Genomic DNA, 27,478 nt, shown 5'->3' with positions numbered 1-27,478 from the left:
ACATAGAAGGACCACAACTTAGAACAACTATCAACCTTATGTTAATGTAATCAACCGCCTAATGTTTTAATCAACCAATATATCTCATTACAACCTTTCATAAGTGCAAGGGAATGAACCAGTCTTCTAATGTCACTAAATCAAACTGAATTTTAACATGCAGTGGCATTATTGGCAGCGATATTGCGGGGGATATTATTTACATCTTATGTTCGTTATTTCTCATCGAAAAACTTAAGTGTTAATTGTACGAAAATACACTTTCATGGATCGGCCAATTTACGAGAGAAAAAAATTGAAGTTCTGGGCTGGACTTTTTATCTAGCGTGAGCTGCACCATTTATGTGGCATTAAACATTGCACATATCCCGTGTACATTTCCCTTTAATGATGTTGTAATAAAAATATTGCAGGAGGTAGGAATGTTGTTCAAATTTCCATCCTACTGGTACATAGAAAATACCAAAACTCAATTTCCAAACTGCGGCAAAAGTGGGGCCGCTTCATTCATTGCAATACTTTTGAGTCTGACTGTACTTTAATAATACCCCACAACAAATCTAAAATATGTTCCTACAAGTGCACAGCGGTCCCACTAGATAATTTATACTCTTGAAATATGTACATTAATTTGAACATCGTAAGTAAAAGACTACCTTGAGACATATACAGCAGACTCCTGACTATCTGGCTGTGGTTTATCCGGGTTGCGGATTATCTGTGCATGATTTTCATTCTCGCTCAATTTTTTCTGCGATCTTTACAAAAAAATGAAATCGGACGCTAAATTATTGGAATTACTGCATTAATGCTAGGATACACCGGGCTTATTATTTCTGTTAGAATTCCCTTCATAAAACAGAAGCGATCACTTGCTAGCTGCATTCACGGGAGCACTGTGTTCCTGTTTTACAAGTTTCCGCAAAAATTATAATGTGTTTAGTATGCTATTAATGATGAATCCTAAACAGAAGCACACAAAGGAAAGCGTTTTTAGCATCAAGTTCAAATAAATGCCGCTAAATGGCACTGGATGCATTGACGGACCCATGAATACTCTGCACTAATATCTATGGACAGACCTCTGTGATGGACTAGGATCCTGGGTGCAGGTAGTGTAGGTGGCAGATACACCACTACCTGGGAGTTACTCACCACACGTGCACGTGTGCACTTCCATCATTTTGAGTATGCTTACAACACCCATATGAACAGTGCATGCCCCCCACTTACCTCATCCTGCCCGAGCACCCTCAAGCAATCGCATAGACCAAATTTGCGGCCGCCGCAATGCCACTGGATCGCACACATGTAGAGCAGTGAATTCGCCAAGATAATAGCTGTATTGTTCGGACCTTCATATCACATCCATAATTAGACAGGATTTTTATCCTTCTCGTTGTAAAGAAATAGTTATCTTTTATAATTCAGTCATCTTTGGGTGTGCACTTGCTAACATGCATATATATGCACGCACCGCCACTGCTCTCATTTAGGATATAAATCATGAAATCAGTTCCACACACAAAAATTCCAATATGTGATTTAATCAGTTCTGATGTTGCATGAAATTTAGATAAAAATTCAACATATTCATCTTCAAGCCAAGAAAGGAATACAGCCAAAACAGAGTTTTAAGTATTTCTTGCATTCAAAATTACTAAAAAATATGGAGTTGGTACAAATAATGATCTAATTCATTCATGATGACACTGAATTGTTTGCATCATTAATTTAATAGTGGCAAAAAGCTGCACTTTTTAAAGTCTAATTTGTGACAACGTACTAAAAAAATCATTAAAAAAGTTTTCCAGGAATGTGTGTTCAAGAAGACTCGATAGTTTTTAACTTATGCTGCATGAAATTATTAAGAAATAAATACTTTCAATAACATTTCCTCGATCATTGAAGAGGAATATTAAATATTCCTTAAAGGAAGAATAAAAAAGTTTTAACAAGTCACAATAGCACAATTCACGTATTGTGTAAAGTTAAATGCATCAAAAAAGTCCACAAAAACCTCTCAACAATTAGTCCACTTTGGTCCTCAATTTCCAAGCACCAAGTCTGTATCGCAGCCATATCAAGAACAAGTCTTTCCCCATCTGTAACCAGCTGAGCACTGGAACAATTTTTGATCCTGAAAACAGATATACTAAATATAAACCAAAATTTAATTTTGTGGCTAAAGCAAATTTTAAAAAAACTCAGGACTTGGTATTACTTTCACTTTGAATAGAGGGCAAACTCTCATGAGAATGAAGGATTTTTCCCCCTGTACAGTGCAGTTAGATCCCTCAGGTCAGGAAAGAAAGTTGAATATTTTCATTGCATATAAACACCATTTTCCAATATTAAAGAGCACATATCATTTCACTTGATTCCAAAAGTTCACTGGATCAGGGCAACTAATTCTAACTTAAATAACATATTCTATCCCGTAGTGCCTGTTTTATAACATCTAGTAAAAATTTTAGTGATATGAAAACTGTACCCAATTAGTCCTTCCATTTAATAGATCTTGCGTATTTAAAAGCCAATCTAAACTACTTTGCTTTACAGTAACTTAAAATATTAGGTTAAGCTCAGTCATGCTGCTATCAACGCTAACTAAGCATTATTAAACCTTCTCTATGTCCTCCTTCAAAAAGTATCCCATACTCATCTGCCCCTTACACCTATATTAAGGTGCTAAACAAATAATTTCATATATATGTACTTGTAAATTTAATAAATATAAGGGCAGATAGAAAATTTACAATAATACACTACACCTATGACGCGATTTGCATAGCGTCGACCCCTAGAAAGGACACAGCAATAGTGAAAACAGGTGCATCATTTGCACTCCAAGTCCGGCGGTCTGGCCAGGTTGGCGATGGAGTTTCAAGGAAAAAATTCACTAAATAGATAGTAGAACCATAGCACATATTTAAATTTTATAAGCTGTGAAATTCTCATATTTCATAGTAAATATATTTATTATGAATTTGATACTTTTTACTAACTTTTATCTAGTTTTTAAGAGGAAGAATAGCATCAATGAATACTTCCGGGAATGAAATTTCCTAAAATATTCCCCATCATGAGGGAAGGGGGGTCCTTTCATGACCCCCAGTCGAGGACCCCCAATCACCCCAAACCACCCCTGGACATATACCATAAAAGTTCATTCCAAGTTGTCAAGGGTTACCACGAAAGGAGATATGAAGGTGATCAAATGTTAAGAATTATTATACGGTTGGGTCATTGCAGGAGGACTGATCATCCATGGACTGGTTTGAGGTAAGTCATCATGGCACAAAGATGACCTGGACATACCATTCCAGAGACTGACTAAGACAAAAAATAATTTTATAAACATGGCTATTAGGGCATATAATGTACTGCCAACGGCAATGAAATTAAAAGAAAAAAATAAGTTAAAAAAAATGGCTCAGAAATGGTTGTGCAGGAATCCCCTGTACTCAATTGATGAACACATGTCAGGGGATCTAGAAGGTCTAGTGTGATGAAGAGGGCTTGGATTAAAGGGACTAAAGGGTCAATTATTATTTTTATTGCAATATATTTGTAATACCTGACATATACACAGTTTTTTGTATCAAGGCTGTTTCTTATTGTCTTTTTATGCTTGCATGTATCTTTTGACGATGTCTATTGTGATATTACATTATTTAATGACAAATAAACTGATTGATTGATTGATACACACATGAGAACTCACAGTCAACATTTACTGCTCTCGTGACTTTGCTGAAACTCATAAGAGGTTTTTGACCAACACTAACACTCTCACAGTCTATGGTAATAAGTAACAACTATGAGAAAACTTTCACATACCTTCAATTTCCGTCCAGTTCACAGCAATTTCAGCGATAGGGATTTTGAGACATTTAGCTATATACAGCAACTCCACATCAAATGCCCTGAGAAAAGGAAAAAAAATTAATTTATGATTGTGGAGAGAGCAGCTTAAACCCTTTTCCCAACTTAAGACTAAAATATACCTGTGGACGTTTCTTAACCCGGGAGACAAAAGCCGCATATTTTTGTTGGAGGTTTTCTTATGCAAATGAACGAATGCCGAATATATATGTCTCTTAGCTCTCCCCCTTTTATGATGGTCGGGAGTATAAGATGTCTTTGTTTCGGGACCCAACACTGCAGGGCTTAGGCCTTACGCTCAAAATCTGGGAGCAGGTCCCGGACCCCTCGTCTTATATTACCCCTCTTAGCCGTATGGGACCGCGGTCATACAATGCGGTTTAACCAGTCAGGTTTCAAAATAAATATTAGGTTAAAACAAACATAAATTCGGCCCTATAGGGCTTTACTTTCATGTTTTACATTAAAAGAGTGCCTTTTCAGCCCAAAAAAATCCAAATGAAGGTCCTCAGTGCTTAGAGCCCTTGGGGCACGGGTTCCCATTATTTTAAAGGAATCAAATTTTAACACATGAATATAAATTTCTCCATGTTTCCAGTGCAACCGCGCGGCTTTGTTGGTGATGACAACAGTTTCGTTGGCACTGCTGCCAGCGTCTTCAGGTCGAAGATGATGCCGGTCCACGATTTTTGTCCTTTTTATATAGGGGGTCAGTCCCGCCAGTTGTGGCTGCCACTCTCTTATTGGTCCGCCTAATGAGCCTCCTCCAATGGGCATCCAGATGGTAGCCGTCGTCTCTGGTAAAATTGTCCGTCCGGGCTATCTCAATGGATTCGCGAATGAGTCTGGGAAAATATCTGCCTTCTTTCACTATTATCTTGGCGTCGTCAAACTTAATGTCATGTCCCAGGGTCCAGGCGTGCTCCGATATGGCAGACAGCTTTTGTCATCACCAACAAACCCACGCGGTTGCACCGGAAACATGGAGAAATTGGAACCTGAACACCGCGGAAACCTACGTAGTCACATGAATATAAACCTCATTTGGATCAATTTGACACTAGGAAAACATAACTTTTCTCAATTCTGAAAGTATCAAGTGATTCAGGTGCAATACACATGATAAGTGAGTACATACACGCACATCTACATGCAATTACAAACTTAAGCAGTGGGGATTTGATTAATGATTCCAGAACTAGATCTAAATCCAATGCAATAAAGTATTTAAGACTGATCAACAATGAGGAATGAGAAAAAACGGGGAAATTTGCAGTATGGCTATAAATGATTAGGAAAAACACACACAAAAATATATACAAACCATCTTTCGACATGAAGTGATCGAAAAGCTAGTTGGGCACTTCTTCTGGTGAAAAGCTTGAACCCACACTGAGTGTCTTTAATGTCACGAACACCAAATGTCTTCACCAGCAAATGGAAACCCCACATCAAGAAAGTACGAAATATTGATCGCTTGGCAACAGATTCTGCTTCTAAATGTGCTCTCGACCCACACACAACCGCTAAGGCCTCTGATACCTTCGAAGGATCCTTTCTGTAGTCACCTAACAAAATAGATAAGAAGCCAAACTGAAAATAGTGAAGTAACAAATGATCACGCAATTACTCTTTACTCTTACAGTCTTAATTACAGAACAGTAATTACAGTATGATACATCAACAAATTGTCAATATATAGGAATACAGAGCCAATTTGTAATCATTCTTATAGACCTGTAGATGTACTCAGAAAAACTGTGTGAATCACGATACTCTTGAGTGGGAATCATAATTATAAAGGAAAATATATCAATAACCAATATGACAGCAGTACAGTGGCGTAACTGAGGGGGAGGCGAGGGGGATAGATCCCCCCCCCAAAAGCCTCAGAGAAATAAAAAAATAGTATACTAATGTTTTCCCTGTTGTGATTATTTCCAGAGGAATTATGAGTGAAACCCAAATTTTAAGGGCCAAAATGATGTGAAATGTATTTCTAGGGATTCCATTGTTTTTCAAAAATTTTCCCCCATTGCCTGGGGGGGGGGGGGTCGTCTCAGACCCTCTCATCACACCCCCAAAGCATGTTCCACGTTACGCCACTGCAACAGTAAATTTATTTGAGTACAAGCTTCATGAATAAGTCCAATTTTTCCTCACACATTTCAATTGTCAAGGCCTATTTTGCAACATTTAATTGGAAATATTGCCTAATAAGCAGTGAAAAACAGAATTTACCAACATACATGATTTTGTTAACCTCTTTATTAAGTCAAAAATTATTTAATCTTTAAGTGATCACAGATATACTAGGAAGTTTATGATCTGCTTGAGACACCAATTAATAGATGTTCCTTAGAATATAACTACATATATTATTTACAATAACTATCATTAATATATTTATATTCTATAGAATTAATGGTTGAAGTTACCATCAATAAAACATAAGACACACAAAAAGAAAAATCACACGGGAAAAAATAAAACTAAGGAGCTTTCGAAGTTGTAAATTCTTTTTCAGCCTTGAGAGTGAATGACTCCTCCTTTCTTGACTTTCACTCATAACGCTGAGAAAGAAGTTACAACTTCGAAAGCTCCTGAGTTTTTTTTTCCTGGGTGTTCTTCTTTTTATGAGTCTATGTTTCAGTGACAGTGACTTGAACCATTAATATTATGTGCTACATGCATCATTTTTCCACATCATTGTACACATATTCTTTACAATACTAGCTGAACCAGCGAACATTATTTTGACTTATAAATTATTTCTTGTAAATATTTTGGTGGTCAAATAAAAAATAACTAACTTATTGTAAGTGTGTGGGGATGTGGTACATATAGGACTGAAGAGGAAAATGCTGTGAACGATGTTGACCAGTACAAAACAGTAAAAAAATTTTAAAAATTAATGTACATTTTTCATTCATTCATTTATCACGTGGAAAACGAAATTCGATTGCAAGAATAAGAATGTGAATTTCTTTTTTTTCCAATGTCTCAACTTCATGTGATCATTATCACTAATTTCAACATAAAAAAGAATAAAGGTCTTCAGTCATTATAAACGAACTTTACATGTATTTCTTACTGAAATGACTCAGGGCCAATTCCAGGGCCTCATAGGCCCTGGAGAAGAATGAAAAATAGTTAACAACATTTTCTCAGTCCTACTGAACATACACACCAAATTTTATAGGAATCAGTCCAGCCGTTTTGGAGGAGTTTGGGAAGAAAAAACCGTGACACAAGAATTTTATATATTAGATATTTAATAAATATAGTTCTATTAAATAACTTGAAATCACCTTCAACCAGATCCCGCAAACTGTCCTCTAATTTTGACAAATCTGAAAATTTGGTGGCACCATCAGCATCAGCAAATAGTATTAGAGCACCTCTGCAGCTCTCTACTCCCTGAGAAAAAAAGAGAACATAAAAATTTAATTAAATCAAAACAAATAAATGTGTGCATGTTAAGGGTAATAGATGTTTCATGAACATGGGATCATAATCGAACAATGAGTGAATAGACTGCCAACATCAACAGTTGAAATAATAAGAATTTATTTGACTCTAAAATATAGCACACACATAAGAATAATACCAACAAAAAGCACTTTAATTCATTTCAAATTTCCAAAAAATATATTACTGATCATCAGGTATGCTCCACTTCAGTGACAAAGCATAACATTCAAGCATACAGTCCAGCCGCCGAGAGTTGTCCGATGACATTTCGATGGGTCTAGTTCAGGGTAGGGGGCAAGGTTGCCAGGTAAGAAAAGGAAACGCCCACATCACTAGTAAACAAAAGGGTTCCGTGAAGAAAGGAGCCAGAAGGGACAAGGAGCGTAAAGGACCCAAAGGAAGAATCCCTTGTTTTGGCGATTCTAAGAAAGGGATTGTTTTGGTGGCTCAGGCTTGTTACAGTGCTTCATATGCATGTGACAACGTTGTATGACTAGGCAAGGGTGTGAGGTGCGTTTGGGGGACAGCTATTGGCTGCAAACCGTGCTGGCACAGGGTTCTCCACCCCTCCTTTTGAAAAGTCATTGGACCAGTGGTGCAGCGAGGGTGGGTTTTGGGGGATAACCCCCCCAGAGCTCAGAGAAATTTTTCAGTTTAATCCATTTCACTTCATCGGATTCATATTAATAATATAATAGTGTAAGGATTAATAAAATATTCCTCGTAAGCCGTAAAACGCCACTCACCATTTTCAACCATTAATCTTAAAATTCCGCAATTTATTAATCTCGCACTTACCGCTTATCCTGGAGGGTATTCCATACCCCCACACACCCCGGTATTAGTTGCACCTGTACCCCCCAGCCTTAATTCCTAGCTGCGCCTCTGCATCGGACAACTCTCACCGGCTTTACTCTAGTTATCATGTGTATGGCAGGTGGCCCGTTTCCGAGGTCACCTTATTTCATAAAATTTAAATAGTGTTGATAAAACAACTCTTAAAAATATGCAGTGAGGCTTCACACTATGTTTCTTTTTTACAAGCAAAATAAAGATATAGAATGTAAACAAAAATGTTAGGTCGAAAAAGAGCGACCCTTCCTATTTCTCAGTTGTCTTTTCACGTCAAATAAATTATAACAAGGAATGAATACAAAACACCCTCCCGAAGTACAGAGAATCTATCATTTTCATGCATATTGATCGATGCACGGAAAGTTGAATTCTGCTTGGTTGATCCCATACATTGGAACTACTTCATTCATTCACACAACACCTTGATCGCAAACATATAAATAAATTCATAGAGTAGGAAAGAAAGAGATAGGAACATTTAATGGAAAAAAATTTACATTACACGTTCCTATCCCTTTCGTATGTTCCAATCCCTTTCCTTCCTACTCTATGAATTTACTTATATGCTTGTACTTGATGCATCGTGTGAATGAATGAAGTAGTGTATCAGCCATAATGGCTTATTTTACTTGGGCTCAGCGTGCCCCAAAAACTCATTAAACTGTCTCTCTGTTCTTTACACAGGCATGGAGGGTGACAAAAGAAAACTCGTAGAGGAGATTAAGGAGGAAAAGCTGGGTGTGGCTGGGGCACATGAAATTGAGAAAGAATTCATATAACCACCAACGGTGGGAGGCTGTGAATCAGTAATAATTGATAATACCGATAAATAAGGTAAATAAACTGAGGGATGGTCATCATCAACAGGTCTACAGCCCTTGCCAGGTGCTGTTGTCCTGTACCAGCGTCGTATGACGTTCTTAGGGTCATTGCTATATTTTAAACCCATAACAAGAGTAATTATGCAATGACAAGATATTTACTCACTAATCTCACGGCTCCACCTTTCCCACGATTCAGCTTCAGATCTAACACTCTGATGTTTGAATTTCTTGATTTACTGGCAACCTGAACAGTTTTATCACGACTCCCATCGCTGACTACAATTAATTCATACAGGAAGTTTGGTTCACGTGAAGACAAGTATTCCAAGCATTCTTCCAGCATCGGAGGAACTGAAAGTATGCATTCACGCATGTAAGATACTTTAGAGAAAATCAGATGGGTTGTCAAATGTACACGGTTATTAAATGGTTATTCACTTACGACGGCTTTCTTCATTATATGCTGGAATAATAACTGATAAATGAACACTCCATTTATCATCTAATGAAGGAAACTTTACTCGATTACCATTGACTGGATCAACAAAATATTTTTCTTCGTCCAACCTCAACACGTTGGGATAAGGAGATGAAACTTTGCAAAGAACCAAGCAGAACTACAAGTGGAAAAAGAGGGTGCAAGTAATAGTCAGGCATAATCACAAAAATTCACATTATATATCAAAAATAACAATCACACTTACTAGAGAAAACAGCAATAACAACGATATAGCGGCATACAAAGCCAAGGAATATAAATCGTACATCATTCTTGAAAATGAAAACACAATCTTCTCCGGCCTAGGACTGGGTACATACCAACAACAGTCATTTAAGATTACTGCGAAAGAAAATCATTCGCTTCGTCAACATCATGTACGCCGGAATACAAGTTGCCTTAAAACAAATAGAAATCATTACCGCAACGAAATAAGATAGCACTTGCTCTAAATGAAATTCTCCTTCAGAGCTTTACAACTCACACTTGCTAACATAAAGCCATATGCATCATCGGGTACCACGACTCCCTGCCCAGCAAATTTATCAGCTAAATTCAAATACAAATGTGTACAACTGGCAACCTGACACTGTTGGCAGCAGTGGATAGTGGTGTTGGCAGCAAACTATCGATTGCTATCGAATGTAATCACGTGGCGATTGGCGCCAACTCAACTGCAGTGGCTTATCCGCTTCTTGTGAGGAGAAGTATAAAGTCACATCCACGACGTCGAGGGGACTGAATGTCGCAATAGCTTCATCAGCAATAATTATTCTGTATCAAACTGGTTCATCTTGTCGTTGTAAAGGGGCATGGAAGGAGACGTACGTATCATCCTTGTGGTGGGTAATGTTATTTTCTACTCATTGAACACCATTATTTCCTTAGCCGCATTCAGATAAAATTGCGTTAACAGTCGAGTTTTACCGAAAGGATTGTCGGATTTTCACCAAATTTAGGAATTTACTGACTTAACTTTCTAAATAATGCCAGATATGGACTAAAGTGATGGGACAATGAAATTAATGGTACTTATCTCAATGAGAAAATGGACATCTGCGTCCATAACAGACGATCGAACCAACATGCGGATGAGTGATATGGCATTATTTTATTAAATAATTCATCCCTCTAAATTATATAAAATCAGAGAAAATGGATACTTAAATCTTGATGTGGGCAGCTTGGATTATGCTGGGGTGGGGTTAGGGCATGGTGTATCTATAAAGAACATTATTTCCAAATTGTATACTCCAATAATCATTTCTCAGCTCGAGATAATTTATTTTCCTCTGACGGTACCTAAAAGTGCATATATTTACTCTTATTTTCTTTTATGTTGCTGAGCCACTCGTTGATTCGGTCGTCTGATATGGAAGCCCACGTTCCATTCCCTTATTAAGATAAGTACATATCTACCATTAATTTAATTATGGTTGCAGCAATTTTGCTCACATCTAATGCTGTGTGAAAATCCTAAATTAAGGACAATTGGCCATTTGGTGAAACTTAAAGCTTTGGTGATAGTTCATTGACTGGCACCGAAGCCGCAAGAATAACCATCACTCCTCCGCAGTTAAAACTAAGCGTAGTCATTTTTGTTGGCCCATTTCATCAAGAGATATGGGCAGGTAATTTAAACGGGCAAAAATGGAATTGTAGGAGAATACTTGCACATGCATCTTTAAATTAGCGATTCTATCAGACCTAAATTGAAAACAAATTTAACCACTACCAATTTAGATCCACCTTTGATGGGTTTTTGCACAAATGAATAATTCCTCAACTATATAAATATCTACATAGTTAGAACTGAGCTTATTTTCCAATTAGTCATCTGCAAAATCATTCTCCTGATCAGCACATTACCCTCAGGCAAACATTGCAACAGCTTTAAGGAAATGTACTCCATACATTTTTTGAGCAAAAAACATTAATTATTCTGATGCAGTTATATCTTGAATTAAATGAAGGGACTGAACGAATAACCATGGTTTTTAATTGCAACAAGAACATTGTAGGACCATTATCAGGTAATAACTAGGTGAGCAGGTTTCATCAGGACACGAAGCAACTCTAAAAGGATTCCAGTGTAAATATCACCTGGAAATGTATACATTAAACTTAACGATGGGACATCAGTATTCATCAGCCAAATTTCCATCACTTTAGCATTATCATGATAAAATATTTTTTTACGTTAAGATTCTTTACTAAGGTTCTATGTTAAACTTTATATGCATTATGAAATGGTTTGAGCAATCATGTCATACATCAATCATGCCATCATTACATACAAACCTTGTCCACCACGGACAATTAATTTAAGATACTTTTCCATCTTTGCAAATAATAACACTAAATTTACTTCACCAACAAGATTTAAAAATTTTTGTAGAAAATATAATTTAAAATGATACAAGACTAATAATAGAATAAAACTCACCGGCTGAACATAGAAATTTAATTTCACATACACAAAGATAGTTACAAATCAAATAGATAATACAAAATGCTCATTGACCAGACTGCATAAGCTCCAGTTGGGCTGCAGTTACTGTCTTCAAGCTGTCGTGAACATTATTCAAATTGGTTTTCCATGCAAGCAACAGCTCATGGAGTTGAAGCCACTGCTGGCGACCAAATGTACGGTGCATGGTGCTGGATACAAAGACCTTCTTGGCTGCTTGATCCATCCTTGCCCTAACAAGTTTTGTCTTCAGCACTACAATGACAAAAGAAGCAAATGACAAAGAGATGAAAAACATCACTGCCACTACACTACCCCTTAGCAGACCTGAAAGTTTCTTAGTGGCTTGTTCTTGGGTTCTTATGACCCTTTTTTATCCGGAGGAGAGCATTATTACAACCTTTTATTGTAGTATAAGCTTTACTAACACCAAAACCCATGGTCAGCTGCTTGTTGATGCAGAGAAATAAATTGAATTTTGGGTTAATTTCCATTGAGGTTATAAGTTCCTCATGTTTTACTTCTGTAAAACTAGAAATTTAAACGCTCTTTTGTCATTTTTAAATTTTTTTTATTTTTTAACAATTACTGTGACAAGATTTCCAGGAGAGCTTAGAGGTAAAGTAAAAGGAATTTCATTTAAAAGTCTCAAGGAATAACACTCCTCAGTTGGCATCAAAAGTGAGTTTTATAATCTCCTATTTAGTCCTATACACCCATGTCTCGTATAGCGCAAGGGATGCGTTCCTTGGGGTCTTTGCGCTATACGAATTTGCGTTATACGAGAGCGTTTTAACATAGGGAAGATAGGGATGCGTTCCTGGTAGCATAGGTCTTGGGTATTGAATTTCCTCTAAAACATCTATATTCCCATAAAAAGCCTTAGAAAACATTATTTCTATAAATATTTATAGTTTAAAACATCTTTAAAGATAGTATTCACGCATTCAAAGACTTTTATTCACGTTAAAAAAAATTCTTACGTGCTTTCGAAATTCCATCCTGTCGTGCGGGTGGGCTAACATCTGCTATCTCAGGGGATCGTAATGCGTTGCCGGCAGTTGATGATTTTTCAAACTAGTCTAAAAACAACTATGTGTCACCCAGGCCCTTTTGTCGCTCATCGAAATGACAGGAAAATACTCCTTTAAATGCCATTTCATAGCTAGCGGAGTTTATGAATGATAAATCATTTTAATTTGAAGTCCTCCGAGTCATTAGCAGCTATGTGAAACAGTCTTTAAATGCCTTGAAACCTGACCCAGGTTTTCCTTCCCTGAAAATGAATGAACGAGAATGCATTCTTTTCCAAAAGAATATCGTCTCATCAACACTAAAAACTAGTTGAGGGGGAAAGGAGCCACTTTCAATAACAGCTTGGAGTTCATCAGAAAATGTTGTGGTGGCTGCGCTATCAACACTTGCAGATTCACCTGATATCGCCGCACTGAAAATACCTGCTTGCCGTTTAAATTCTGGAACCAACCGGAGCTTTCACTTAATGTCTCGGAGCGATTACCACTCTCGTCTTTTTGTACTGATTCACCATGAACTTTCCGTATGCGTAGACCGCTTGGTTGAAGTTGGTGCGGCTGAGGTCATTGATATTTTAGCTTCGTCTTTATTCAGAATAAGGCATCGTGAGTTTAAACTTCCGCGTAATATCGCTTTGACGCTCTCCATTTTCAAAGCAATTAACCTCTCTCAAGTCCTCTTCTAGGTTAATGGCTTTTCTTGATAAATTCTTGACTTTTCTACACGCATCCCTATTTTTTGCCATATTCTCTTGGTTTTTACTCTGTATGGCTCTATCTAAATCACCTTCTTCTGCTGAACTGTATTCCTGAGACGCAGAAGGGCTATGACTGCGGGGAGGGAACGAAGCCATTGTGTTTAAGACTCTATAGCGGACCCTTTTATGTGTTGATGCTATTCATGCGCAACTCGGTCACCGCTTCATTTCTCCCCCGTGAATACCGATGACCTTGAAGGCTTCAGCGTAGACACTCTACCTGGAAGTCAATCGCCCGGTAACCTACGACGGCAAAAATACGTCACAAACCGTATTGCTGAAAAAAAACTCATTTCCACTAGCCCCACGCTTAATTAACGATCTAAATTATTTATTATCATTCTGTTAAGGAGACGAGATAAATCTTCGGTAGGCCGGCTATCTAGACCCAATGACGAGTAATACTTTTGGCAATTGCGCAGCAATGAATTTCGATTAATATATAAACAAAAAAGAAGATTTGAGGCAAGAAATAATATTAATATGCGTATATTGATAGAAATTTCGTGTGTACTTAGCGCAAGTTCACGTTTTATCACGAGAGCGTTTAAGATTTTTGATTAGGCTACACTGCGTTGCAATGTTTCCCCGAGGAACGAATTTGCGCTATATCGAAATTGCGCTATATCGAAATTGCGCTAATCGAAATTGCGCTATACGAGACATGGGTGTACGCTCCGGGAGCAATTTTCACATTGCTGAAAATGCATTTCAACTTACGCCAATGATTATAGAGACTGATGGTACTTGCATTAAAAATTATCCATAATAGTAGGCACAATGACCTCTCACCATAAGATGCATAAAGGCAATTTTACACAGTGAATTTTCATTAGAATGATCATTCGAATAAAATTTCAAGCATGCTCTACTTTGCTTGAATGATTTCCGTGAATGATATGAGCACACAGAGTCCATCTTGGCACAGGCACCACCTTGGAATTTTAAGACCATACATAGAAACTTTGGAAGCATAGTAACCCATGCGATAGCTCAAATAATTAATTACATCTTACGTTCAATGGTATTGCTACCGGAGCATTCTACCTCATCAGACATCACCTATGGTGTGAATGCCTTTAGGAGGGGTCATGCAATCCAAATTTCACGGGATTCCCCTACACAATAACAAGGTGCACCTCATCTGTCCTGCCCAATAAGTAGATCTGGAGACTCCTTCAGTTTCTTAGTGTCTCAACTCCAAACGTCTTCCAAGATTAGGTCTTTGAAATGGAATTTTGAGTCCTAATTAACTTTAAATAACAAAGTACAGACTTATATGGCCAGTAGCACACACTTGAAAAAATATGAGCATATTTTGAAGCTCTAGTGACAATCTAATTTTTGAGGTGGCCTCATCAGGTCAAACTTCAAGAAAAAAATATTGATTGGATCACAGTCACCTTTCTGCCATCACGATATCATGACATAAGTACCAATGATGTCTTCAAAACTCATTATTTATTCCAAATGCTCAGGAGCCACAATATTTCTTCTTATACCAAAGAAAAGTCTTCTTCAAAACATATGTGTTAATTTGAGTATGCTTTTGAGCGTTTGTGAGTGAGTAAGGTTCCACCTTAACCCTTTTTTTGCAGAAAAAATCTGAATTTTCTTAGATTAAAAAAATTACGATATCTACAACAACATAATCTACCCATAATCTAAAGAGGTAGATTCCTTTTTTGTGTAAATTAATTAATTACATACTAACAAATATATATACATCTTCCATACCATCAATGATGAAAGGCTCCACTTCTTCAGGTGTCAGCTGAAGTTCACGCTGGATAGTTTCAAAAGTCATTTCTGAATTACTCTCCGCAAGCTGCATGAAGGTCAAGAGCCTCATTTTTTTCATGTTTTGCTCATGGTTCAATCCTGCAAGTTGAATAAAGAGATCGATATTTTGTGCATCAAAATGTAATATTTCCTCCAAATGGAACATTGTCTTAAAAATTGTCCCAAAACATTACCATTTTAATATCAAAAAATATAATGTCTTAGCAAGGAAAACATTTCTCATTATCTTTGCTTTAATCTTGGAAATGACAAAGAGGATAACTGCTGGTATGGCTTCTCTCTTTTCTTAAAAAAAAACTCCTTCAACATTGAAAATTGAGCTACTTGTGAGCTAATTTAAGACCAGGAACTTGGATCCGAAGTCAAGAACCAAATCAGAAAAAGTGGAACCAACCAATTGCTTGCAGAAGCATCATAATTTTTGTCGATTTTTTCACCTAAGTACATAAGTCACTGGTCTCTTACAAATTTTAAAATTATTTATTTATTCCTGTACCTCCAAAAACAGCTAACATAGGCCTTTAGATCGGGGTTTTTCAACAAGTTAACAATTACACGGGGATGAACAACCATGCACAGGATAGGGTGAACATACCCAGACGGGACTTGAAGCTGCGACCTCTTGTTTAGCAGTGAATAAAAATGGACTGAATAAAATTAGTAATTAAAGTAAAACATCGACACACAAGTGCCGTTACGTCTACATTTGTTCAAAGCATATTTTTTTATTATTTCGACTATTTTTTTAAAGCAACCATAAAAGTCCTTGGGTGTGTATTTGCTAAAGCAGTGAAAAAATCTGTCAACTATACCATTTTTCTGAACTGACGGCTGCTGACCTTGAGCGTGCTCGAAACCCACCCACTCTTCTAGCCAATCACAGAAGAGCGACAGGAGAAAGTGTGGAAGAGCCCGCAGTCTCTCTCCGAACTCTGTGCAGTGCACATCGCTCTCCAGCTAGCAGTGTTGCCAAGCCGAATCTTTGGAGATTGCACAGTGCTCGTTCTGCCGCCCCCGAAAGTACCGTTATTCCCAAGGCTGGCAACGCCGATCGGCCGGATGGAGGGAGCGGAGGGGAAAAGGGAAGGGGATGGAGGGGAACGGAGAGGTGGAAGGGGCAGTGCTTCTCATTGGCTAGTTTCTATTTTCCACCCAGCCACCGTCAGTTCGGAAAAATGGTATAATGCCAACAATTACAACTGATATTAAAAGAGGGAGCATAGATTCTGACAGAAATGATGTAGTAAAAATTGTCCTCAGGCAAGGAAAATTTTTTTACAGGAGACATCGCTCGCAGTTGTCATCAAATGAGCAAAAGAGGAAAATTCGTACACCCTTCCATAACATTTTTACTTAGAAACCTTGTTTGAAGGATTGAATTATATCACTAGGTAAGGATATTGATTGTCTTGATTATTGGTCTCAGATTTTTAATGAGCGAATGTTGCAATAGATTTTGCACTGGACAAATACAAAGCTTCAAGCTATGCATAAGAAAAGCATAAAAAGGATAGCTGGCTGGAGATACAAAACGTTGATTTTATGGAATTAAAAGCTTTCTTGGTCTTTTGGCTAATTCTATGATTTTCAAACCTAATGATAAAGACATTTGCAGAATATTGTCACAGATGGCACACAGTCACTGAAATTTTCCGATCAGTAATGTCAGGACAACGGTTTACTATACCTCTTACGAGTCTTTACTTTGATAGCCCAGCAGATTGAATGACCCAATACAAAACTGACACAGTAGCTCCAATTATTGAGTTATTTTTCTCCCTAGTAAAAAACTCATAATGCTGCTATTTGTTGGGATTGGTAACTTCCATTGATAAAATATTAATTGCCATCAGATGCCGATGCCGTTTCAAAATATATGTATATTCCTAGCAATGATAATGTGTGCAATGATGCATTTGACTAATGCAGAAAATTTTTATCTGTTTAACGCATATTTGAATGCAGGAAAAGACACAAATGGGATAGGTTTCCCAGACAAACACAAAAAGCTATCAAAACCATCCCAGTCAGTTCTTCGCCTCTCGGACACAATCATGGGGTCCCACAGAAATATCGCATAATTGTGTTTGTCTGGCAAACATATCCCATTTGTGTATTTTCCTGCGTAAAGATATGCATTAAACAGATAAAAATTTTTGGCATTAGTCAAACGCATCATTGCACACATCATCATTGCTAGCAGTTAAAGAAACATTAAACTAAGCAATAAAAATGACATTGCAACATTTTATGATTTTTGGATTTCTTGTGGTCTCTCAGACCACATGTCACTGGTAGTGTAACAAGAATTGCACGTCACTGGTTAAGGGTTAAAGTGCACATCCCAGGCATGAAATAAAATTTAGGCAGACAATAGAATGCACAATGATTAAATTCATATAATAGTATTAATAGTAAGGGCATTCTAACATGAATTCCACAATACACAAATTTATGCTCACAGGCAGAAGTCGACCTCATGAGATGCTTTTTATGTTCCACAACACACATCATCAATTGCCTATAAAGACAATTTATCAGTGGCAGTGGGTTTGATTTCCCCAAGAAGTACATCCCTTCAAAGATAAATATACTATTGAAGGGTTGTCAAATTCTGGGGATTTAAATAATAAACCAATCTTGCGAAGTAATATGAACACTGAAATGTTCAGTTAAGTATGTTTGACTCCAAACAATCGTAATCTTATCATCAAAACCTATTTTAAAAATAATATCAAATATGTACCTAAAAAAATGAAACAAATGTTTCCCTCAACACTTATTTCTTACAAGAAGGAACATGCGTGATATATGGGGATTGGAACTGTACCATCATATACCAAAACTAGCCTCTGGGCTCAAGCACTGACGATAAGTGATCGAATCTTTTAAGGTTTTCTCAGAGGCCACTTTCATTTTTTTTCCTTCCCAAGTCCTTACCTTTGCCCCACAGGATTGAATGGTATATGTTAGAGTGATGGACGGAGGGGAGGAAAGAGTGCGGTGGGGCACCACATCATAAAAATTGCTGGTCAAAACATCTTCCTTGATGGGCTTCAAAAAATCTTTTCAGGCAGCAGGGAAAGAGGCCATTGCTCAGTACTCAAAAGAGTGTTTGTTGTTATTTTCAGTAGGGGTGTGGTTCAGTGACATTGCCAACTCTAAGTCAAGTCAAGACTAAGAAAATTTTTGGCTACTGGGGGTAAGATTTTTATGTCCAGGACTACTAGTTCCATTTCCAATACACCCAAAGACTTAAACCATCACTATGCTGATAAATTTGCAGCTTTCTACTCATTGTTAAATAGCTTGAAATATAATCCACTGACAGTTCCAGGTTTTGGCAAGTACTTGACCCCATTATAACTTAATGGCTATTGCTTAAAGAGGGATCTAATAAGGCTAACTATCTCACTATCCACAGGACTGTACAAAAATTTTTCAGCCAATTAGAAAGGGATTCATAGTGAACTATAGAGAAATCATCCCCCTATTATTAGGGCTAGGGCTTGCACTAGCTCTAAATGAAGTCCAATTTGCTGTGGATGTTGTCCAGGATTTATAACACTCAGGATAACTCCATGTTAAACTTCGATGATTCTAATCATCCCCTATGTCTTACTTCCTTGCTGGGGGACCACCGCAAAGCTGGATGCAGATGAAAGTGAAATCAGACCTGAATGTCCAGCACATAGTAGTGCTGTTGCTCACAGAATCCCATAGGTTTATGCGACAATTATGTTTCACGAGACTTTCGAGAATTCTCCCATGAACATTTGCAAATAAGGTGTGCCAAACAAATGCCATCGCCTAGACACACAGCTTGTCTGATGTTGCTCACCCTCCGCCATCTCAATACTGCCCAGATAGTGATGGATTACCTCATCGCAAGGTCAGGCGGTCTAGTATGCGACTTTGTTTATTCTTCCTGCATAGAATAATGTGGCATAAGTCACTGATGGCCAAAAAGATACTTAGGAGTGGGAAGTCATTCCATAATACCTCAAAACTTAAACAGCGAGGTTGTATCTTAACTAGAGAGGGGTCGGTTCTGCTACCCAGTTCTCGGCCTGTGGAACTGGTATCGAGAATCAATCGTATAAAGTCGGTGCTTTGGAACCAGTTCTCGATACTGGTTCCACAGGCCAAGAATCAGCAGAACCAGGTACCAGAACCAACCCATCCCTAGTTTTAACCAAGTAGTGAGGCTATTTTCGCAAGACATCTGCTAATTTTGTACTAAAACGTGATTATTTTCATAAAATAATAAATATTTAACATAAGTTAATTACTTATATATAGTTACAACTGTATTAAAAATAAAATACTCTACTTCCCATGCCATATAACCTGAAAAAGATGCAATTTTCAATAAACATCAGCTATAATGAGTTAGCATTGTAACTAGTGATTTTCTGGGTACCTTTAGCACTCATTGTAATGAACTACAGTGTTATCATGTTTCTAAGGTATGCATTTGCTTGTTTTACCCCATAATGACCATTGGAAATACCAGCTATTATCTAAACCAATGGTATTCCAAGTATAGAATATTTATCTGAAAAGTTATAACTGAAACTTACCAAGGGAATGTACAAATTCCTTATGATGCTGATAAAAGTGAATATATGCTGGCAGTTTCTCAGCCACAAATACAGAAAGGAGGTCATGAATTAGTTCCCCCTCCAAGAATCGGACAGGCTTCAAAGCCAACAATGGATCCAACAGGAAGGTGTTTGGATCAGCAAGTGCAGCAAGGATACATCGCTGAGCATCTTCTCTGGCTTGAGAAGCATTTTCAGCCGTGTATGTCCCAAGCAATTCAACCATTACCTTAGCAGCTTGCTCACTGAAAAATGAGTTAAAATTAGAATATTTATTACTAGAGTACAAGAATTTCTTAGCAGAGAAATAATCTGATTGAGTGAAAAAAGATTCAGCAAAGACAATTTAGAGAACTTTAGAAGAAGTTGAGGGTCAAAAATTCCTTATTAAGAACAACAGAGCTCAAGAGTATTTGAACAAGAGAGCATAAGAATTGAGCATTGTCCTCATTCAAACAAGGGCACCGTGGTAAGAACATTAAAAACCATTATTCATACCTTCCATAGTCTTATGGTTGTCAAAACCTACAATCACTCACTATTGTATCTTCATCCTAAATGGTTCATTGGTAAAATTAAGAAAAAGTGAAATGCAGATGCTGTGATAAGACCAATTAGGAGACAATACCAAAAAATAGTAGGTAGAAGTATATGTGAAAGGTACACAGAGACTGTAGAAGTGAGAGATAGGGTTCAAGCAGATTTTTAGAAGTATCAGGGAGGTAAATAGGACATGAGAAGAAATGAAAGATTATTCAACTGTGAATATAAGGAGGAAATTATTATGGAAATGGAGGAGAGAGGGGGGAGAAAGAACCCTAGCACAGAGAAATTACTACACTATGAGCATGACAAGAAATAAAGAAGGATAGACAAGTCTGCAGTAAGAAGCAATGAGACAAAATGGAATAGTTGCAGTATAAAGAAGAGGTAGAGGTGGTGTACTCCAAGGATAAGGTGTCATCTATTGCTAAGAGGGAACAAGCTAAGCCAAAACTAAAGGGCAAGACTCACAGGATGTTGACAGAACAGATAGGCTTAGAATAGATGGAGTGAAAGTGTAGAGAATGTGTTTGACAGCAAAAAATATACCAGAAAGTTGAGCATACAGGAAGTAAGGTCAGTTTGAAATGATGATCTTGGACCTGGGATTTATAGCCCTGCAAGGGGGTGAGGCTCGGCTAGGTTGCAAAATTGACAACCCTAGATTCTGAAAATTTCTGGTCGTGAGTATTAATATTTCTTTAAAGAGAAGAGAGCGTGCAAAATGACTGGTGAAAGAGCAATAAGCCGCCTTCAAGAGATGTACTAAATAAGGCCTTCCTCTCACTTAGGCAATAAAGCTAAATTTACCATAATGGTGATCGGACTCTGTGAATTTCAATTCAATGCTTAAAAAATTACCCCAGAATTGAAAGAAAATGGTCATGCAACATGGGTTAAGTGGAGTTTTTTCTAAGAAACAGCAAAATCCTAATGCAAAGTAAACAAATGAGCTGGGAACTGATATACAATAGAGGTATCATAGAACGCTTTAAATAATTTATCTTTAAACCAACCTCTGATGGGAACTGAGGAGGACTTCATGAAGAAGGCGAAGGAGTTTCTGCATCTGCTCATTTGAAGGAGGGCATGCAGCGAACTGCTGTTTGAGAAGGTCAACATCTCTAAACACCGCTCGAACGTGGTCCACTTGACGAGCCACTTGAACCAAATGATAGTAAACATGATAACGAATTGGTGACCTCTCTTCAACTGACTGGAAAAGCAGCCACAACCTGTAAGGAGAAAAGCAGATTCACAATAGATGAACTTCATTTCGTATTATCAGCGCAATGTTTTCGCAAAATTTCGATCAACTTACACTCGCAAGGTAACTATCCCGAGTTTGTAGCCGGGTGCTTTTATGAGCTTCTCACAAAATGCCAGTATTAAGTTTTCTGACCGCTCAACCGGTATCTGCGTAAGAGAAAAATTGTGAATGCCAGGGGCTAAAAGAAGGGAATATAAATGTTCATAATGCACTAACAGTTTCTTACCAAAACAAGCATCGAAACGATTCCATTAAGAACCGTCTCGATTTCCATTTCACTACCCTCCTTAAAACAAGCATCACAAACACCAATTATCTTATGCAGATCATCCTCGATACCCTTCGGTGACTTTTCTTCCGATATTTCAGCGCCAAGACTTTTCAAGTAGCCCCTGAATTCGATCGCCTGCAAAAAGTTCGGCAATTACAACACACAATATTGAACCATCATCAAGACGGTTGTTGCCATGCATGTAACTACCCAGATATCTACTTCTACCTTTGTACTATAGTCATATTTACCTGCTCTTCGATGTTAAGATCACTGTAAACAGGTGCAGTGGGCTGAGATATTGGAACATTCATTTTGAAATGCTAAAATTCTTGCCGGAAAGCACTTACGACATGGCCTGAAAACGGAGGACAACGAGCATGGGCACAAATGGACACGAAGCCGACCAGAATGGCTTAAAATACCCTGATTAAATTGTAAAAAGGTAATAGGTATTGATAAATTAATTATTGGTTCAAAATTAAACGTAAATGAGCCCTTACAACCATCTATAAAAATATAAATACATTTAATAGCATAGTACTGGGGTTGAGGCTATAGTAAAACAACAACGATAATTCGGAAGGAAGAGAATGGAACAACGAAATGCAATTTCATCTGCAACGTGAGGAATTTTTAAACTAGGTAATAATTCTTGGGATTTCGATTTTTATCTCCAATTGCACCTGATTGAGAGTAATATACTCTTTGGGGGTGTACATAGTTTTTTTTGCATGTTTTCGCAAAGTTTTGTTGAGGTAAGTTATCTCAGCCATTTATTGCCTTTTTCAGATGCTGCCATGGAAAATGGATCCGGAATGCCTATACCGGGGCTAAAGTTGTTTAAAAAGGTCTTGCTGTGAGACAAATTTTTTGAGCCCCCGGAATATTTTAATTTACTGCACGGCCCTCAGCTGTTTTTATTCATCAAAATCTGGGGGAAACATGGCTAGAAGTACGGAATGGCCTCATGATGTTGGCATCCTTGCGGTGGAACTCATCTTTCCTCACTTGTACGTGGATCAAAGTGATTTAGAAGTTTATGATGGCGTCTCCCAAGGAAAGTACACGGTGGGCCTCGGGCAGTCGAAAATGGGGTTTTGTACTGACCGTGACGATATTAACTCCCTGTGTCTCACTGTCGTAACTCGCCTTATGGAGCGTAATAGTATTGCCCATGCATCAGTTGGGCGACTGGAAGTAGGTACCGAAACAATCGTCGACAAATCTAAGAGCGTGAAATCAGTTCTGATGCAAATCTTTGAGGAACATGGTAACTTTAGCATAGAGGGGATTGACACAACAAACGCTTGTTATGGCGGTACTGCTGCTTTATTCAACGCCGTCTCATGGATAGAATCTAGTGCTTGGGATGGCCGGTTAGCCATTGTAGTAGCAGCTGACATAGCCTTATACGCCAAAGGAAATGCTCGTCCAACTGGAGGTGCTGGGGCTGTGGCCATGTTAGTTGGTCCTGATGCTCCCTTGGTTATCGAACGTGGACTCCGCTCTACTTATATGCGTCATGTGTACGATTTCTATAAGCCCAACTTGGAATCTGAGTATCCTGTTGTAGACGGGAAGTTGTCAATTCAGTGCTATTTAAGTGCCCTCGATAATTGCTATCAGATGTACTGTGATAAGGCTGGTAAGGTTATGCAGGAGAAAAATCAATTTCAATGGGATGTAAACTGCTTTGACTCAATTTTGTTTCACTCGCCTTACTGTAAACTCGTCCAAAAGAGCCTTGCTCGGCTGGTGCTAATTGATTTTGTTAGAGCTCAGAGATTTGGACACAATGAATCTTTTATTGGATTGGAAAAGTTTGCTAATGTTAAGCTGGAAGACACCTACTTTGACAAAGATATCGAAAAGGAATTTTTGGTATTTAGTAAAGAATGCTTTAAAAATAAGACGGAGCCTAGTCTGTTTCTGGCTAATCAAATTGGGAACATGTACACACCTTCTCTCTATGGCGGATTAGTCTCTCTCTTGTTGAAAAAACCTGGAAATTTATTAGCTGGTACAAGAATAGGCCTATTTTCTTATGGCTCTGGTCTTGCATCATCATTCTTTTCAATTAAGGTGTCAGATGATTCATCAGTTGGTTCCAAGTTGGATGTATTGGTGAGAAGTGTTTTGAATGTACAGGAGCAGCTAGATTTAAGATTGAAAGTGTCTCCTGAAGATTTCTCCAAGATACTAGAGGACCGTGAGAAGAATCATCATGTGGCCCCTTACACCCCATCTGCTCAAGTAGATAACTTCTTCCCTGGCTCATGGTATCTAAAATATGTGGATGATAAGTATCGCAGATATTATGATCGGGTGCCTTTATCATAGCAGCTTTGATTTTTTAAACTCAATTATTTTAGGAATCATTTCATTTTCAGTATTGAAATGAAATTGAATTTCATGAAATGTGTTGCTGTTGTTTATTTTGTATGTGTTGTTTTCAGTTAACAACCTTAGCTTGTGATAAGATTTAGAGATTCATTTGTTACTCATTTGTATGTTGAGTGCCTACATGTTAACTCAGCTTCTAATGCATTGTAAGTTGCATATAATATTATATTCTTTCGACAAAAATTTTATTAAACAGTAAATTTTCATAAATTTGGTGTGACTTCATTTTGGTTCTTATTTATCAACAGTTAAAAATGAAGATTTTCCATCTATTTTTATATCTACTTACCTGAATGAGTTTTGTTATCCTCTCATTAAGGTCAAAGCTGTGGTTTTCAGATTCATTGCAAATTGATCCTGCCTACTTCTGCTACCCGAATCTAAGGGTTAGCGACCCTGTTTTAACATTCTGAATTTTGGCCTCCCCTGCCAAGTTTTATGGGATCCTGAAAAATGATTATTTTACTATGAAAATACATGCCTCTAATTTTTTTTATTTTATTAGTGGGACTGGCTGTCACCATTAGAAAAAACATTGATATCTGACGCAAGTTTACTTTTGCTGCCCTTTACATGGTTCCCGATCATGTCTTTCAATAATAAATTTGTAAATTTGAACTTTTCTGAATTGGTCTGACATTTACATTTGTATCTTTATGATTGATTACAAAATATTCTGTAATCAGTGTTTGGAGTTACAATGCCCATAGCATTTCTTCTCTGGTTTCTCCATGCTCTATTCTCAGGTTATTCTTCCATCTTGACCTCTATGAACTTCATCTGTCTAACCTTGAAGTAATAGGATTTTCATTGCCTCCTCACAGTTTCTTCAACCTACCTTCATATCCCTGAGGGCTCTTTATTTATGGTTTTAAAATCCCCTGTTAGAGATTATCCTCACCCATTACACTTTCTTCTTCAAGATTCTATCTTTCTGGCCTGTTTCCGCAATCATACAAATCTTCCTATTTATATCATACATATTCCTTTCCTGACTTGTCATCTTATCTATGCCACCGGATAATGACTTTACTTCAACTTAAAGTATGCCTATCTTTCTCTCCTTCATAAACTTACTAGGGTACCATATATTCTCCACCCTTTCCTAGTATTCTCTCCTCCAATCCCTTTCAGAGCTACTTCTACATTCCACTTCTTCACGCCTCAAATTTTTCTGAGTCTTTTGAACCTTACTACATCTTGTTTGCACTGCTTATGTTGACATATCAGGTTTAATTGATGGTAATTTGTGAAATCCATATCAGAAGTAAATCACTGTTAACTTTTCTCACAAAATATTTGATAAGTTAAACTAACTGTGGTTTCAGTACTAAGTGCAATTATTAAGATGACATATTTTCGAACGCAATTCCACAATATATTGTGTCAAGGGGTGAAGATCGTGCCTTAGAGAATGAGAATGGGGGCCCAAGCAAGGTAAAAGCTGTAGGTGATGAACGCAAGGCTGTATGGATGGGGGATTAACAGGGTGAACAATATTTCAAAGAGCTGACCTATAATGAAAAAACAATATCATTGCATGTCTTAATGATGTCGAATTGGAAAAATGACAACCCTTAGACTGCAGGAATGTTTTTATATATTATGCTCGCTGACTGCGGGGAAACGTTTGACCATTGCTCAACTACCAGCAGCAGTTTCCCTAAATTTGTATTGATACCCAAATATCTTGCACTTGAGCACTTTCCCTCACTGTAAGGATTGCTAATGAGCTTAAATCTCCCGGGCCAGCCCTCATGTCATATGGTGGCAGGGAATGTGTTAAAACAGCCGTGTCAAAAATGGTTGTAATCAAATAAGTGCATCGCAAAACAGGATATTTGTATTGCCAGAATGAATAAAATTCCCTTTCAGCATGGCTTACAGAGATAGGTGGATTTTGAATCACATGTATTTAAAATTATTAGTTAGTTATAATCAATAAACTTCAGGACTACTCAAAGAGATAGAGATTCACTGTTTTGATTGGCTGCTTTCAGGTTCTCTCCCACATCTGTTCATCTCAGGTGACGCCATGTTTCGCAAACGTTGCAGTTTGTCTGCCTGAGATGAACAGATGCGGGAGAGCAGTGGCACAGGGAGGGGGGGGTTTTGAGAGTTAAAACCCCCCCAGAGCTCAGATAAATTTTTAAGTTTAATCCATTTTACTTAATTGGATTGATATTACTAATAGAGTAGTGTAAGAATTATTAAAATATCCCTCAGAAAGCCGTAAAACTCACCATTTTGAACCGTGTATCTTAAATTTCCGAATTTATTAATCTCTCACCTACCACTTATCCTGGTGGGTATACCATACCCCCACACACCCCGGTAATAGTTGCACATAGACCCCCCCCAGCCTTAATTCCTAGCTGCGCCCCTGCAGGAGAGAACCTGAAAGCAGCCAATCATCGACACCACTCCGCAGAAGCCTTCTTTCCAACATTCACTGTGTTCTTTACATGATAACAAAGATCTTGTTCTTTGTTTTGCATGTGAAATACTTTATCTTCTCATTTTAACCCTAAATTCTAGAGAAGTATGTATTACTGAGCATTGGCTTATGCACTTAATGAGAAATTAGAAAATAAGCATATCCAAAGAATTGGTTGTGCTATTTCTTCTAAATCTATGTAAAACTGAACCTTTGCTCCCATAGTTTGTCAGCATTTTGTTTGCTTGATTCGTTTAACAAGTGCCACACCTATTAAGCTTTATGAACACCACTCTTATGTATGGCATAGGATTATACTGGCTCTCAGGTATAGGAGTTATA

General features: G+C 37.7%; 3 protein-coding genes across 6 annotated transcripts; 1 reads left to right on the top strand and 2 right to left on the bottom strand.

Moving 5' to 3' along the window:
• Positions 1-1,527: 1,527 nt before the first annotated feature.
• LOC124162435 (dolichyl-phosphate beta-glucosyltransferase) lies at positions 1,528-10,148 on the bottom strand. 3 transcript variants are annotated; one of them, XM_046538973.1, is made up of 8 exons: positions 10,025-10,148; positions 9,746-9,938; positions 9,484-9,658; positions 9,205-9,392; positions 7,200-7,308; positions 5,213-5,456; positions 3,844-3,929; positions 1,528-2,140 (listed from the first exon to the last, which is right to left on the bottom strand). In XM_046538973.1, exons 2-8 carry the CDS (start codon positions 9,809-9,811, stop codon positions 2,031-2,033), a joined length of 978 nt encoding a protein of 325 aa, XP_046394929.1. In that variant the 5' UTR covers positions 9,812-9,938; positions 10,025-10,148; the 3' UTR covers positions 1,528-2,030. The 3 variants fall into 3 exon arrangements, with proteins under 3 accessions (XP_046394929.1, XP_046394928.1, XP_046394927.1); XM_046538972.1 differs by having other exon boundaries at positions 9,746-9,882; positions 9,963-10,147; XM_046538971.1 differs by having other exon boundaries at positions 9,746-9,882; positions 10,025-10,147.
• A 1,842-nt stretch (positions 10,149-11,990) lies between these two features.
• Positions 11,991-22,717, bottom strand: LOC124161964 (eukaryotic translation initiation factor 3 subunit M). Its single transcript, XM_046538245.1, has 7 exons — positions 22,545-22,717; positions 22,249-22,428; positions 22,074-22,168; positions 21,769-21,987; positions 20,189-20,454; positions 15,540-15,683; positions 11,991-12,265 (listed from the first exon to the last, which is right to left on the bottom strand). Exons 1-7 carry the CDS (start codon positions 22,605-22,607, stop codon positions 12,057-12,059), a joined length of 1,176 nt encoding a protein of 391 aa, XP_046394201.1. The 5' UTR covers positions 22,608-22,717; the 3' UTR covers positions 11,991-12,056.
• Positions 22,718-22,811: 94 nt separating this feature from the next.
• On the top strand, positions 22,812-24,909 carry LOC124161963 (hydroxymethylglutaryl-CoA synthase 1-like). 2 transcript variants are annotated; one of them, XM_046538243.1, is made up of 2 exons: positions 22,812-22,938; positions 23,086-24,909. In XM_046538243.1, exon 2 carries the CDS (start codon positions 23,239-23,241, stop codon positions 24,634-24,636), a length of 1,398 nt encoding a protein of 465 aa, XP_046394199.1. In that variant the 5' UTR covers positions 22,812-22,938; positions 23,086-23,238; the 3' UTR covers positions 24,637-24,909. The 2 variants fall into 2 exon arrangements, with proteins under 2 accessions (XP_046394199.1, XP_046394200.1); XM_046538244.1 differs by lacking the exon at positions 22,812-22,938 and adding an exon at positions 22,971-22,989.
• The last annotated feature ends 2,569 nt before the right edge of the window (positions 24,910-27,478 follow it).

The sequence above is a fragment of the Ischnura elegans genome, chromosome 7, assembly GCF_921293095.1.
Source record: "Ischnura elegans chromosome 7, ioIscEleg1.1, whole genome shotgun sequence".
NCBI lineage: Eukaryota > Metazoa > Arthropoda > Insecta > Odonata > Coenagrionidae > Ischnura > Ischnura elegans.
Note: the sequence above shows the minus strand (reverse complement) of the source record. Positions and strands in the feature narration are given on the sequence as shown.

What these genes read in the sequence shown, in the direction of transcription:
- LOC124162435 (XM_046538973.1), bottom strand. Translation starts at nt 9,811, where the DNA reads ATGATGTACGATTTATATTCCTTGGCTTTGTATGCCGCTATATCGTTG. An exon ending in AAGGTGGAGCCGTGAGATTA is followed by an intron (nt 7,309 to 9,204) that starts GTGAGTAAATAT and finishes TTTTTTTCTCAG; the next exon opens with GGAGTAGAGAGCTGCAGAGG. An exon ending in TCACTTCATGTCGAAAGATG is followed by an intron (nt 3,930 to 5,212) that starts GTTTGTATATAT and finishes TCCTTTTCTCAG; the next exon opens with GGCATTTGATGTGGAGTTGC.
- LOC124161964 (XM_046538245.1), bottom strand. Translation starts at nt 22,607, where the DNA reads ATGAATGTTCCAATATCTCAGCCCACTGCACCTGTTTACAGTGATCTT. An exon ending in CTCCTCAGTTCCCATCAGAG is followed by an intron (nt 20,455 to 21,768) that starts GTTGGTTTAAAG and finishes CTCATTTTTCAG; the next exon opens with TGAGCAAGCTGCTAAGGTAA. An exon ending in GGAATTTGTACATTCCCTTG is followed by an intron (nt 15,684 to 20,188) that starts GTAAGTTTCAGT and finishes TTCAACTTGCAG; the next exon opens with GATTGAACCATGAGCAAAAC.
- LOC124161963 (XM_046538243.1), top strand. Translation starts at nt 23,239, where the DNA reads ATGGCTAGAAGTACGGAATGGCCTCATGATGTTGGCATCCTTGCGGTG.